Raw genomic sequence first — 15,575 nt, 5'->3', positions numbered from 1 at the left:
AGGAGTTAGTGAGTATGATCTCACTAAACACACTTTTCATTAATATAAACCCTAAACACTGAGGGCTTTTTTTACATCTATATTTATATGGAATATTGTCATAGATTTTAATATATTCAATAGAGATGCCATGAATGAGGATTTCCCTTTATGCCAATAAATGAGTTGTGAATGTTTTATTTTCCTTTGTTGCATATAGTCTATTTCATTTGAGAATAATTATTTTAAGCTGATTGTCTGCCAGGCTTCCTGTTTCTGCCGTACTTACAAAAATGTTGCTCTTAGTTTTTGCATCCTGAGGTAGCTGCTCTTCACATTCTGTATTGGCTGCCTTACACTCGGACAGTTGACTTACCTGATTTTATGCTCCTAAAAAGATTTGACTTCCAATTTGTAAAGGATGCCTTTTTTGCCACTAACTGCTTCTATTACTCTGTTGTTTAGCCACTGTGGCATTTTTTGGTCTTTTTTTTTATTATTATTTGGGATATACATTTAATTTAAGCCTCTATTACAGTTGTCCTCAGCACCTCCCTGGTATTTCCCTCTTCTCCCTGTTATCTCTCCTCCTTTCACCCCAGCCCATCACCAGAGCATAGCAAGCTCCTCCTGCTCTGGAGGGAAGGATGATGAGTCCTAGATTTGCTCTTCGCCTCTGGCCTTCTGACTCCACCATGGATCAGTGAAGTTGGTGGAACTTGCCAAGCACAATCCACTGATAGCACCAAAATGAGACGCCGCTGAGCTCTCCGCTTCCTTCCTCACCGGCTTTATGGGCAACTTGATATTGATCATCGGGTGACACTTGCCCAAACCCCCACTGCCCCGGCCGGGAGTAACGCCCTTCCCAGAGCTCTGAGCTACTGCCGCCGCCGGTGGCACAAAGCAGGCAGGAGGAGCGAGCGCTGCGGGCGCGGAGCAGACCAGGCCGGCCAGGTCTCACCTTGATGCAGACACTGGAGGTGAACTCCGCCCGGGGGGACAGACCTGACACATTCAGCGCCCCGCCCCCCCCGGCGGGAGCTCCCTGCAGCGCTCCCCGCACACAAACCCTCCCGCCGCGCGCGCGCACCCAGCATGCGCGCAGGGGGCGCGGCCACACTAGCTCCCAGGGCCCCCTCCCGCCGCCGTATTATCATCACACGCGCCTCCCGAGAACCAGGAAGGAACGCGGCTCACGTACCCCGCCCGCAGCGCAGCGCAGCGCAGCGCGCCCCGCCCCATTGCGCCCTGGGTTGCGTCCTCTGATTGGCTGGAGGCCCACGGCGAAGGGACAACTAGTCGCACAATGCTCTGCGTCCGATTGGCCGGGCCTCGAGACAGACCCGTCCCCCGCCCCCCGCCGCTATGAGACGGGATGTGACGTCATTGGAAAGCGATGCTTCTCGGGAAACCACATGTCCCGGCGCTCCCCGCGGTGGGGGTCAAAGGTGAAGCGCAAGATGGCGGCGGCGGCGGACGCGGAGCATGGGCCGCCGGAGGAGGCAGTGGAAGAGCAGCGGAGCTTCAAGGACCTGGTGAGACAAGCGGAGAACGAGCCCCGCCCCCCTTCTCCTGTCCGGGCCCGCCCTGCTCTGGGCCCCGCGCGGTGTCCGTCCCCCGCCCCCGTCACACGCCGGCGCGCCCGGCTCCCTGAGGGGCACGCGGGGGGCGGGGGCGGTTAACCCGGGACTTGGGCACCTGGCTCAGTTCCCCGCTCTGCTAGCGGCTCCCGCGGTCTCCACTGCCCAGTTGCGCAGTGGGAAGCACCGCGCGGGGCTCAGATACGGGGGTGGTGTCGGGGCCAAGCGCCGTGGCGAGCGCTGCCGTTCCGCCTGCCTGGGACCTGAGGGTGATGCCACCCTGTGCCCTTCCCCGCCTGCTGAGCCTTGCTGCTTATTGCTTCATCTTTGAGAGTTGAAAGTAGATCTGGTGCCAGCACTTGCTGTGGGACCTGAACACGCAGCCCTCCAGGTGTGCTGTGCTGGTACCATTTGCCTCTGCATCAGGGGTATCCTGGAAGGGAGTCGGGGGTATTAACTGGCAAACTGTCCAGCTTTGGGGCCTGTCCAGCTTTTATTTGGGGCCTCAGTTACTCTTGATATGAGAGCTTAAGAGATGCTATTAACATAAAATATGGTGGTTAAAAAAATTAAAGTAGATGAAGATGCTATACCTCTGTCCTCTGCCCCCTGCCCCCAGGTAATTTTTCTCTTTTAAAATCACTTTATTCTGTTCTTAATTGTCTTTCTCTGCCCTGTTTCTATATGAAAAAACCAGCCAAGTAACGGGGAAGACATGGGGAAATGCAACTGGTTGTATACAAAGTGCTGTGGAATGCATGAATTGGAAAAAAAGAACCCCCCCACCCCCTGTGATCTTAGTTATAGTGATATTAGCAGGTACTTGTAGTAATAGGGGGTAACATTTTCAGACAGATTAGACTTTTTTTTTAAGTTGAGGGATTTCCTTAAAAGCGATCCCCACAGTTTGTGGGTGCAATATTGAGTGTCCATGGGTTGACTGGGAGGGAATTAACTGTGTCAGCTGCATTTGATTAGCTAGCTTGGTAGTTCTTGGCCATTTCTTGATGTTTGTCCCCTTTTTTTCTTTCACTCTCAGGGTGTAACAGATGTGCTGTGTGAAACTTGTGACCAGTTGGGATGGAAGACACCAACTAAAATTCAAGTTGAGGCTATTCCTGTGGCTCTCCAAGGTGAGCAAAGTCTGCTTTTCTGTTTCTGAGAACAGGTGTGGGAAGAAGGGTGTAGACTTCACATGGGTGAATCTGGCAGAGGTCTCTAATTCTTGAGGTGATTGAAGACAGTGCTTCACTTTCCACAGGAGCATGAATGTTAACTCCAGTATCCTGTCCAGATTCTAGTTCAGATCTGACAATTGGTCACCCTAAACCTCCCCTGCGATTTTAGATGGATACAGTATTCCTCACTGCCTGTATTGCTGTTTAGTTTTGAAGTGCACTATAAAGATATGGCATTGTGTAAACATGCTGTTTAATGGGGCTGGATGAAACATTCATAGCATATAATTCAACAAATTTTATTTTTCTTCTTTGTAAAATATTAGTGTATATCATGATCTTCTCAAAACTATTTTCCAGTTAATGCCAGTAAATAAATCTTGCTCTGTAGCAACTTCATTAACAGTTCGTAGTGAATATTTGAAATTTCAGCTGTCTTGATTAGTCACATAGATGCTAGGTATGTAAATATTGTTTTAAAAAAAAAGGTAATCAGTTAAATGATTAAAATTCAGCTGGGGTTAACAGTTATGGTCAGTTAACCTTTTACATCCCTAATAGATGCATGGTAGACTTCTGCTCTCTGTCTGAAAGAAGGTGTATTTTAGCATCAGGTTTCCAGAGTGAATAATTGCTCATTCAAAATAGCTTTCTGGGAACATCCTGTAATTGCTGATTTCAGTTACGTTTTTAGCTAACATTCCTGTCACTAAACTCAGTCACTAGAATATTCATAAAGTGAACACTATTGGGATAGGAAGACAATTCAATAACACGTTTAGAAAAGTGAGTTATTTTTTCAGTGTTTGCTTGTTCTATTACTTATTGGCAGGTATATTTGAATAAAAGCCACATAGGTATTAGTACTTCTAAAATTAGTTACACTTTAGGAACTTTCCTGGTTGAAGTCAAGGATTGGGGTTATTTTAAGATGTGCCTGTGCCTCAGAACAGACCGTGGCTTGGCAAAAGCAAAGTTGGTACTGCTACTGGATCTGTCTGCAGCAAGGTTGCTAAGCCCTGAAACATGGCTAAAACTTTACGAGATTTCCTTATCAGTCACAAAGTGACAAAGATAATTTTTTTGGACATATTTAATCATATGAGGGCAATGGTGTATAAAATGGCTGGATTTAGTGAAATTTAAAGTGAGGGTTTGTGACCTGAAGTTCTAAGACAAACTATATGCTGCTTGGAACCTAGTGGGAAGATAAAAGGGGCTGTGGGATTCAAGTTAACAGTTACATAGGAATAAAACCATGTTTAAATGCTGCAAAGATCTATGGAGGCTCCCTGTTTGGGTGCTGTGTCCTTGCACCTGTTGTTTTCTCACTCCTGTGAGTACTTGCTGGTACAGGTCTCTCAAATCTCATTATAAGTTTCTGTTTTTTCTTATGATGCTGGGAGGGCATCTCTCTAGGCTCTAGTATAACAGGCTTTTGCCTCCACCTCTTCTCTTGTAGGCCGGGATATCATCGGGCTAGCAGAGACAGGCTCTGGAAAAACAGGGGCTTTTGCTTTGCCCATCCTGCAGACACTGCTGGAAACACCCCAACGCCTCTTTGCTCTTGTCCTCACTCCAACCCGAGAGCTCGCCTTCCAGATCTCAGAGCAGTTTGAAGCTCTTGGATCCTCCATTGGTGTCCAAAGTGGTGAGTAGCCTTCTAATGGGCCTCAGAATTGTACAGTTCAGATGTTACTGTGTGAAAATTTGAGGGAGTAGGAGAAAGCTGTTAAACTGTAAGGAAGGGAGTAGAGAGTATGGAATGAGGGGAGATAGAGGAATAGAGCATGGGGTTGGGAAAGGATCATTGGTGAGGGTATAGTATTTATGGTGGTGGTATATCACCTTTCAGTGTGAAAAAGAGCACGTAGCAGTCTGTCTTCTCTGAGGTGTACATCCAGGCAGTGGACGTTTCCCAAGAGGGAAGTGGGGAATATCACCCATAACCACATGTTAAATTGTCCGCCATAAATCTGAGTCACCACCCCAATGAACTGAATAGAGGAGTTCACACCTATCAGGCTTTCTTTGCAGACTCCCTGCAGCAGTTCCATATTCAAATTAATGTTTTAAGGTTTAGTTTGCAACCATAAGGGCTAGGAACTCCGAATGAATGCACAGATTTTGCAGCTAAACTTAGTAGCAAGGGGTGGATTTTGCAGCTAGTTTTGTGACTGTGGAAAACATAGGGCCATGACAGTAAATGAGCTGGGGGCTTGAAATCTGGATTAGGATATCTGGGGGAAGACAGTTACTGGTCAGGGATGCCAAAATGTAGTTAAAGAGAATTAAGATAAGTGGTTTAAATTCCTATACATAAATTGTGGGTGGATTTGAGAGGGGACAGGAATAGGTAGATTGTTGATTATAGTGGTGGCTTGTACTGGTTCTGTTCCAGGGGGACTCACTCTGCCTCTTTTTTTCCCACAGCGGTTATTGTGGGTGGAATTGACATGATGTCACAGGCTCTGACCTTAGCCAAGAAGCCGCATGTTATAATTGGTAAGAAATCAGCATGTAGAATGATGCTTGTAATAAGATCACAGGCCTCCTAAGGAATGTTAAATGGTGGTGTTGGTTGTCAGAAGTTTCTATATGTCTGGAGGGAGCAATGAGTGTAACCTCAGTATGTTCCTCTTGGCTTTGAAGAAGGGACAGTGGATGCAATGCAAGCTCATCTCAAAATGGTCCAGCCACATTGCCTTGGGTCTGGTCTCCCATTTTCCCCCAAGAACTCAAGCACCATGGTCTAGAGCTCTTCTCAGGATGCCTCTGATCTGGCCCACTTTTTCCCTTAAAAAGCCTGGTCTGGTGGTCTCATTTTAAGACAGCTCTGGTGCACAGGAGCTCTTCCATCGAGGGAAAATCAGTCTGCTTTGGCTTCTCACCAGTCATCTTCAGTTCCCAACACAGCTCTGTACTGCTGCGACTGCCTTTACAATCTTAGGCAAAAGAAGCCAATTCTATAGCAGAATCCCTCCCTCCTCACTTGCAGTGCCTCTTCCCTCCTCACGTGGACTGCATTCTGGGACATTTTTCCCATTACTGTCACCTTTACCTCTCTTTTTGATTGTCTGTTGGTAGCAACACCTGGCCGTCTGATTGACCATCTGGAGAACACAAAAGGTTTCAACTTGCGAGCTCTTAAGTACCTGGTTATGGATGAAGCTGACCGGATCCTCAACATGGATTTTGAGACAGAGGTGCGGCCTACGATACCCGCCGTAAAGGAAAAGTCCTATAGAATTTAACAGATGAAATCAGTACAGTCTTAAGGAAACTATTCTAAATGTCTATAAGACTTAATAGGACAGCGGTTCTCAAACTGTGGGTCAGGTCCCAAAGTGGGTCGCCACCCCATTTTAATGGGGTTGCCAAGGCTGGCATTAGACTTGCTGGGACCTGGGGCTGAAGTCGAAGCCTGGGGAAGTGGGGCTCAGGTTGAAGGCCTCCTGCCCAGACTGATGCCCTTGGGCTTCAGCTTTGCCTTCCTGCCCCCTTGGGGTGGCAGGGCTTGGGCAGGCTCAAGCTTTGATCCCTCCCTCCTGGGGTTGTGTAGTAATTTTCGTTGTCAGAAGGGGGCCGCAGTGCTGTGAAGTTTGAGAAGCACTGTAATAGAAGATGAAACGTTGCTGTAGCTTTATTAAACTACCCCACAAAACTTAATAGTAAATTATATGTAACTTTTAACGTCCCTTAGAATTCTCTCTTAAATTCTACACAGTGGTTTAAACACTTTAGAAATGAGCTAATCTCTGTTAAATTCTGTTGGATTCTTCCCTAAATGTTTGTGGTGGTGTTCCTCATTAGGTGCACATGCTGATGTACGTACTCCTGCAGATATACTGCCTGTTGACTTTGGGAGTCCATGGTGACTGTCTAGGTGTCTCAGCCCACAATGCAGCTTCATTTTATATGGTTCTTTTAAAAGAAGAGAGGGATTTATTGCAATGGCCACTCCTCCCATATCAGACAGATTAGCATATGGGCCTGTATTCATGTATTTTCTGCATCCTCTGCTTGGAACACTTAATTGAAGGGGTGCATGTCTTGACTTCTACTGTGTCTCAATAGCAGGTTTTGCCTCCTCCCTCTTTTACAGGTGGATAAGATCCTAAAAGTGATTCCCCGAGACAGGAAGACATTCCTCTTTTCTGCCACCATGACCAAGAAGGTGAGAGCATAACTTTTCTCAGATCAGCCTGTGTGTTTTGAAAGTGGGGGAAGGGGTCATGGATTATCTGATAGGTGTTTCTACACCCCTTTCCTCCTCCCTAAGGCTACATCTACACTATGAGTTAGGGATGTGATTCCCCTGCTTGTGTATGCATGCTCGTGCTAGCTCTCATTGAGCTAGCACCAGTATAAGAGTGGCGTAGCCGTGGAAGCATGGGTGGTGAAGGCATGGCTTAGCCCGGCCGTGTACAAATTTGCCTGAAACTGATGGCTACGTGCTTGGCATGACCCAGCCATGCCTCCACAACCAGTGCTACCATGGCTACACTGCCATTCATGCTCACACTATCTTGAGAGCTAGCACCTGCACACAAGTAGGGGAATCATTCTCCTAGCTTGTAGTGTAGACCGAGCCTTAGAGCTGTGTTGCTGGAGGATTAGCGTCTTGCTAATACTGACTTATTTTGATTCCTCATTCAGGTGCAAAAGCTCCAGCGTGCTGCACTGAAGGACCCTGTTAAATGTGCTGTTTCCTCCAAATATCAGACAGTTGAAAAACTGCAGCAGCATTATATTTTCATCCCCTCCAGATTCAAGGTAATGACTCTCTTCTCTCCCCATCCTCAAAGCCATTCTTGCTCCTTCTTCATAGTTACACTCCTGCTCTTTCTGACCTTCTCTGGCTTATGGGTGAAGTTGTCCTTTGCTCTCACGTAGTCTGTACCACTGCTGTGTTTGTTGATCCTTGCAGGACAGTTACCTGGTTTATATCCTGAATGAACTGGCTGGGAACTCCTTCATGATATTCTGCAGTACCTGCAACAACACTCAAAGGACAGCTCTCCTGCTCCGCAACTTGGGTTTCACTGCCATACCCCTCCATGGACAGATGAGTCAGGTAGTAGCCTATCCCACTCCTTGCTGTGTAGGTGTATATGAGATGAGGATGTGCCACTGTGTCATGACCATAACGTGTGTAGGGCTGGCTCCCTACAGCTTAATTTAACATTAATGCAGCCACCAAATTCCAGTGTACCAGTATCGGGTGTGCCAGGTGAAAGCTTAATCTCTCAATCCTTCTGTATACAAAAGGGTAACAATAGTTTAACAAGAATAGGATCAGTCCTTTGCTGTTTGGTTCCTTAACTTTCGAGTTATAAACTTGTTTCTTTATTTTTCTTTCTACTATCACAGAATAAGCGACTGGGATCCCTGAACAAGTTCAAGGCAAAGGCCCGTTCCATTCTGCTGGCTACAGATGTTGCAAGCAGAGGTCTGGACATCCCACATGTGGATGTGGTGATAAATTTTGATATTCCCACACATTCCAAGGTGAGATACTCATCTTGATAACCGGGGGTTCCTATCCCCTGATGCTTAAGATTGATCACCGAGGCTCAGTACAGAAGACTTTCTCTTCTTTCTCCTCTGCTGAGTGGAGCTCTTAGCTCACTCTTCTAGATGAAGCTGTACCATTTCTTTTCTATGGTGACGTTTTTACTTGGTCTTGCTTTTTGGGTAGATTGGTGTGTACTGCAGAACAGGGGCGTGATAAGTAGGGATGCTTTCTCTGTGCGTGGGGGGAGGGCCAGGGGGATAAATTCCAGTTTCTGTTGCATTATGCTAAAGGGAAAATATCCACTTTAATCTTGGGAAATAGTCCAATTTATAATGATTCCTGTTTCTGTATGTTGTGGACTTTTTTGTTTTGTTTTTTTTAAAAGTCAGTCCGTGTTAGGGTTTTTCTGTTCTGTGTTCATAACGATTTTCTTTGCAAGGGAGAAACTGATTAGACTAGAGTGCTGTGAAATTGTACAAATTTATCAAACTGAAATAGACACTTCACTAAACCTGAAGAGTTGTTAAAATCTTAGGACATCTCTCTATGTAAGGCATAGCTTTATCAGATGTGACTTTTCAAGTTGATGGCATCGCTTGTTAAGACTAACTTATAGCTCAGTACCTGCTGTTAGGTAAACAATATTCAGTATTCTAGAAATTAAAACGGACTATTGTTTCCTGTAACGCTTATGGTGTACTAGACTCTGCAAACAAATAAGAGGGACATAGTCCCTGTTCTTGAAGATCTTAAATTATGAAAAGACTACGGGTAGATTAGGAGTAATAAACCTATTAGGTCATCTAGTCCAGTATTTCTCAAAAGTGGACCACATCTTAATAGTTAGTTGTGGACACCTCCCCTTGCAATTCACTGTCTCAGACCTCTTCCCCTCTTATTTCTTGCAGTCATATAACAAGCCAATGGCAAGTATAGAAAAGTGGCTAAAGTATTTTTATCTGTCTTACTGTGGTTTAGGAAATGAATTAGTATCATACAACCAGCAAGTGCTCCTCAGATCAGTTGGGAGACTTCAGATCTAGTTCGTCTTGCCCACTCAAGGCTGCTTCCCACTGTATGTTCTCCAGAGCTTTTGTCTAGTATTAAATTACCCTCGCAATGGAACTTCCACGTCCTGTAGACTATTCCACAGTCCAACAGAGTGTACCCAAAAATGTCTTGATAATTCACCTTATTTATATCATGGTTTAATTTTGTCCTGCAGATTTTGCAGTGCAGTTGACTGTCAGAAAAGGAAAAAATGAGAAGAGGCACTGTTATAGGCTTATACCATAATTCAGAGATGGGTTAATGCCAGAGAACAAACTAGAAAGCTGCTTTCACCATCCCCTCAATTCTCAGGGAGCTACACATGCTACTCCTTTGAGCATAAATCCTGACCATTGTTTCTCCCCTCCCTCATGGCTTCTGTTTTGTCCTAGGGAAATGAATAGTCCTCCCTGTGTAGCCATTTACCTGCTGCTTGTTGGGGCCTCAGTATACTTGGGCACAAAGCGCATTTCCAGGGACTGTTTTCAGTTCAGTATTTGGCGGAGCACATCCTGTTGCTGACTGAGATATTTGCTTTTAGGATTACATTCACCGTGTGGGGAGGACAGCTCGAGCTGGGCGGTCTGGCAAATCCATCACCTTTGTCACTCAGTAAGTACCATCAGGGTGTGCCTGCCTCTTCCAGCCTGCTTCAGAGTAGGACACACCTGTCCTCCTGCTCCATGAGTAGGGAGCTTCTTTTTTTGCCCTGAGGAGCAGACAGAGTTCAGTGTGGTGAGCTCTGATAGGAGCTACATACGGCTGGCTGACTCGGGGTGGAGGCTGTGGCTAAAGAGAACCAAAGTATTCCTGGGAAGACTGATCTGTACGGGCTTTCGTTTTTCCAGGTATGATGTGGAACTATTCCAGCGCATTGAGCACCTCATTGGCAAGAAGCTGCCTGTATTCCCCACACAGGAGGAGGAGGTCATGATGCTAACGGAGCGTGTGGCTGAAGCCCAGAGATTTGCTCGTATGGTACGTTTCACTTTGTCCCTTGCCTCTCTCCATTGCCCTGAATTTCTCTCTGAATGTGGAGAGCTCTAGCAATCGCTCACCTTGTATGGGGGGGTGGTTGTTTGTTTTTTCAGGAGTTGCGGGAGCAGGGAGAGAAAAAGAAGCGATCCCGGGATGAGGCCAATGATGACGATGACACAGAGGGAGCTACAGGTGTCAGGAACAAGGTGGCTGGTGGAAAAATGAAGAAAAGGAAAGCCCGTTAGCCAGATACTTAAACTTCTGTCCCCTTTGAGTTTACATGGGCTGGGGCGGTACCTACCACAAAGTAGTTCCATCAAACATGAACTCCAGAACTACACTTTTAAATGGCAGGCCAGTTGGAAAGAAATTTTCCATCATGTCTGTGTCTCCAGCACCGTCTTCAGTCATAGGGTGCAGGTTCACCCTGGTAGTATGCTAGAACCCGTCCTCCTACTGAGGGTTGGTATCTGTTCTAATGCTGGGCTGTAAGAGGGAGTCGTCTCCTGCAGCTGGACTGTCCCCTTGACCTGGAAGCAACAGTCTCCTGGCAAAGCCCATTTTTATAGGGATTACATGGGACATGTTGGCCTATGGACACTTTTTTCCCCCAATCATGCTGCAGCCTATCATCACTCACCATCCAAACCTCAGCCAGTGCCTCTTTATAAGACAATTGGAAGGAAGAAGAAAACTGAGAAGCACCTTAAATTTTCCAGGGTATGCATATGATGCTCCAGGATAGGATTCTCGCCTTAAACAGAGACACTCAAGCTGGGGCAAAAACTCCAAATATATTTTGCTCAACCACAAATCTTTTTACCTTTCTGTGTATTCTAACTTATTGTGGCACTTCTGCTAACTTTCAAAGTTCCGTTTTAAGGGGTTTCCCTTCCCTGTAGGTCACCATCTTCTCCACCCACACCCTTACTGTGACGTCAACTCAGCATATGCTGTCACCATGCTTTCTGTGGCAGCTGTCTGATGTCCCATACATTGCAGTGACTTCATATAGTCTACTCCTGCTGAAGGACAAATGCCAAGAAAATAGAGAGGCATGGGCAGACTGATGTACATGGCTTTCTATGCTCCTGTAGTACCTGAGAGCTAACACTAGGGGGCAGTTTTACACAGTCAAGCAGCAAAGCCCTTTATGCTGGAAGAACAGTAATTGATTATCAGATGTTCTATTTCTGGCTCTTCCTCTTTATCCCAATAGTGCCTCCTTTGTGTATTGCTTCTGAGCTTAGTAGAATATAAGAAGCAAGAGAACCTCTTTGTAAAAAGTGGAAGAAAGAATTCAACTTCCTTTTCAATACACCAGCAGTCTGGTTCTAATTCCCACAGGTAGTAAACCAGTGCTAATATGAGCTGAAAGGGTGCTCTTCAGTTACTTTCTAAAACAACATACCACCTCCTCAGGCAACTGAATAATTCTGCTGTCTGGGTGGTTTACAAAGTGTCTGTTAGAGCTGGTCAGAAACAAGAATTTCCCTTCCCCTAGAAATGCAGATATTTGGAGGAGGGGGTTCTGAATGGGAAGGAAAAACCAAAATTTTGAAATTTAAAAATTTCTGAAATACTGATTCAGGGCCAGTTTGTAAATGTTAAAATGTTAAATATTAAATACAATTTGTAAAAGTCAGGAATAGTTAAGGTTAAAGTGTTTATCAAAAGCAAGTGTTCTAACTTCCTTGTGAAAGTTCATCAAGATCAAACACATTCCTGCAAAATTTCAGTTTACAATGTACAGTTTAAATAACATTTTCCAACAATACTGTTGACGAGCTCTATTGCCTATAATACAACCATACGCCTAAGGTGATGGTCATCTGATGCAAAATATTTATCATTAACCTTGACTGCCTTACCAGGTATTTATCCTAGTCATTTGCAATAACAACTTACTGATACCAAACATCCAAGCAGCTTCAAATGGATGTGCACCACCAAATTCTTGAGTCCATTCCCTCCCAAAAGAGTAGAATGCTATCAGTTGGTTGAAGCCTGTGGAAGGGTGACAGCTTGTAACTCATCAGGGCTAGACACAAGAGCGATGTTATTGTAAAGGAGTGTTTCACACTTTTTTCAATGGGACTTCAAGCACTTGTTTCGGTCTCAGGAGCAGCTCACAATACTGGACTTTGTGATCTTATGTACAAATGTACCTAAAACTATCAAGTACTTATTTAAAGACGCTCTGGTGCTCAGATACTACAGTGATACAGTTAATCTTCACAGCACCTCTGTGAGGTAGGGAATTGCTGTTATCCCCATTGAAGCACAGACTAAGGGCTTGTTTACAGGAATAATTAGCCTGCAGGAAGCTGGATGCGATTCTACCCCCCATCAGTCTGCTACAGTCTCTTTGTGGGTACCCTGCTGGCATGTAACAGCTCCTTACAGCGCTTTGATCTGGTAGTTCTTTTTGAGAAAGCACATTAACAAGCATCTGCAAGGTGCAAAAGAACAGTCACCCAGCTTGCTGCCATCCAGTTGTTTTTGGTGACAGACCCTGAGTGGTGATTTGCACCAAGTTTCATAGGAAGTGTGTGGTGGAACAGGGAAACCAACCCATACTAGTACTGTAACCACTAGGTGCTCCTTCCCTTTTAAAAACTTCAAACCAGTAGTTCTCAACCCATGGGCTGCATGCAGCCTAGTTAGCACATAGCGGTGTGCTAAAAAACAATTCAAAATTTGCTGCTCCAGCCTGGCAGGGCCAACTGGGGGGAAGACAGTGGCAGGCAGCCCTGCTGGAGTGCTCCTGCCAGCAGTGGGTCTGAGTGCTGCAGTGGGTCTTGGAGGGGGCGGGGGGGCGGGCTCTGGGCATTGAGAGGGTATGGGGTGCTGGTCAGCATAGGTGAGGGAACTATGGGAGTGGGATATGCTGGTGCACCCCCAGGTTTTACGTGGGTCTCCACTCCTGGCCCTGCACCAGGGTCCTTGGTGCCCGGCAGGGCTTGGGTCCTGTGCCCAGTGTAACAGGGCTCTGCTCCTGGCCCTGCTCTATGGATGAGTCTCTGGGCAAGGGGGTCTGTGGGAGGATTGTAGCAGGGGGGCACTGGGGTTCTTAACCTGCGGCCCATGGTAACACATTGCTACACAATGATAAATAGCTTGAGAACTGCTTTAACTTTATTTCTCCCTAAGCCCTACACAGCTAAACCAATGGTAATAGACCTTGGCTTTACAGCTGGAGGGATAGATTTAAAAAAAATAAAAAACAGCTTTTTAAAAGCTACCCTATACATGTTTGTTTTTTGGGCTCATTAGTGAGCTGCCAAGCTAGTAGCTTTATCACTCATGACTAACCTAGTCAGCTCTGCCAAACTCGTGCTGATTAGCATAATCGTCTTATTGTCCATTCTAAATATTAGTTGATATGTGGTATGAGAAGGCAATGAGAGTCTCTGTATCTTCTGGCCATTAACAATAGTACTCTCTCTGCCCTGGCAAAAATGTTGTTTTCATGGTTCTGTATTCCCAGGAGGTGTGAGACATTCCCAGTGCTCCATTCCTCCTGCCACTTCCTTACAGCAATAATGTTTAAAACACTGCTTCCCACTGCTGGAGATTCCAGACTAGTCACAGGGGTGGGGGCAAAAGAATTAGTGGTGGTGGTGGGCAAGAGTTATATGACCCTAAATCCACTGTTTTCCCGACTGAAATTGTCCTTAAAATCTACATTCTCCCCCTGTGTCTGAAGTGATCTCTAACACAACTGCCTGTAGGATCCAATAGCAGCTCACAGGCGCAAACACTGTGAGAGCATCTCAGTCCCCCAGCGCTACTAAGTGATGCCCCCGTCCCACCCACCCTGAGCAGCATGTAGCTTTCCAGTGAGTAAGGGGAGTAAAACTGAAAATAAACACACACAATAAAGAGAAAGGGGGGAATGAAAAAGAGGAGGAAATGGGAGGGAGAGCCTGTTTATCCACCAATGAATAAGGGAGCTTTTAACAAAAAGACTGGGAATTGCTCTCCTAAGGTGTTCCATAAGTGTGAGTTCCACCTTGGCTTAGGATCTCACAAGCGAAGCAGGGTTGGCCCTGCTGGTCGGTATGTGACGGTGTCTATACAGCAATTAAGCACCCATGATAGGAGCTTGTCAGCTGACTCAGGGTCATGGGGATCGGGCTGCAGGTCTGTAAAATTGCAGTGTAGATGTTGGGGCATGGGCTGGAGCCCAGGCTATGGGATCCTCTCCCCTCACGGGGTCCCAACGCCCAGGTGACAGCCCTAGTCTGAACGTCTGCACCACAATTTTACAGCCTTGGAGCCTCATCTCTGTGCCCCTGAGTCAGCTGACATAGGCCAGCTGGGGTGTTTAATTGCTGTGTAGATATACCCTCAAAGGCCGCCAAGGAAAATCTTTATATAGCTGAGAGTGGTGTAGGTGACTCAGTGTGTGGCAAGCTTTTGTCTGAGCGGGGCCACCCAGAGGATTCAGGGGGCCTGGGGCAAAGCAATTTTGGGGGCCCCTTCTATAGTATTGCAACTTTTTTTTATGGAATACTATATTCTCATGGGGGCCCCTGTGGGGCCTGGGGCAAATTGCCCCACTTGCTTCTCTTCCCCCCCCCCCCCCCCCCGGCAGCCCTGTGTCCAAGTCAGTACTGAACAAGCATTGCAGTATGATTTAAGGGGTACTATGCTGTTGGAGTAGGGGGCTGCCTTTTGATAAAACTTAAACCACAACTCAAGGAGCACCGTGGGGTAAAAGGTGAGCCAGAACACAAGCCTCTTCCTTCCAGTGGACATTGGCTCCTGTTCCACAGTGGAGGATTGTGAATCTCAGATTCTGTCTTGCATGTGCACTAGGGATCCAAGATCATCTGTTTCCTAGAAACTTAATTATAGGGAGAATGTGAGAAGAGGAACGCTCAAATTCCAAAGAAAGCGAAACCACTCCTTGTGAAGGAATACAGGGCGTTCCTCATGAGAGGAGTGGTCCTGAGAGGTATTGACGTCCTTTCCTCCTCTCCCGGGCTGGAATGACAAGAGCTATAAAATTCCTAGCACTAGAAAACCAAAGTGCTTTCCCCACCCACATTCCTGCCTGTGCCTCACCTACTCAAGCGATGTGTGTTAATTTCAGCTAAAAATATCACAATATGTTTGAATACCAGGAAAGTTTCTTGGTATGATTGTGCCAAGAGCGGGTGCTTACGTAACCGAAACAAGGGAGTGGGGAAGCGTAGGGTCCTAATACTCATTCCGTCCCGGAGGGTAGAATGCTAATCTCACCCAGGCTATTAGCAACGCCTGCATCTGACATCACAGGAT

At 46.2% G+C, this 15,575-nt stretch overlaps 1 protein-coding gene across 1 annotated transcript; it reads left to right on the top strand.

Moving 5' to 3' along the window:
* The first annotated feature begins 1,286 nt into the window (after positions 1-1,286).
* DDX47 (DEAD-box helicase 47) lies at positions 1,287-12,346 on the top strand. Its single transcript, XM_039520533.1, has 12 exons — positions 1,287-1,517; positions 2,602-2,695; positions 4,203-4,391; positions 5,174-5,245; positions 5,828-5,946; positions 6,846-6,917; positions 7,400-7,516; positions 7,671-7,817; positions 8,114-8,251; positions 9,850-9,920; positions 10,157-10,286; positions 10,400-12,346. The coding sequence occupies exons 1-12, from the start codon at positions 1,398-1,400 to the stop codon at positions 10,529-10,531; spliced, it is 1,401 nt and encodes a 466-aa protein (XP_039376467.1). The 5' UTR covers positions 1,287-1,397; the 3' UTR covers positions 10,532-12,346.
* Positions 12,347-15,575: the final 3,229 nt, after the last annotated feature.

Source organism: Mauremys reevesii, linkage group 1 (assembly GCF_016161935.1).
Source record: "Mauremys reevesii isolate NIE-2019 linkage group 1, ASM1616193v1, whole genome shotgun sequence".
NCBI classification, from domain to species: domain Eukaryota; kingdom Metazoa; phylum Chordata; order Testudines; family Geoemydidae; genus Mauremys; species Mauremys reevesii.
The sequence above is the reverse complement of the archived record's forward strand: the minus strand, read 5'-3'. Positions and strand labels throughout refer to the sequence as shown.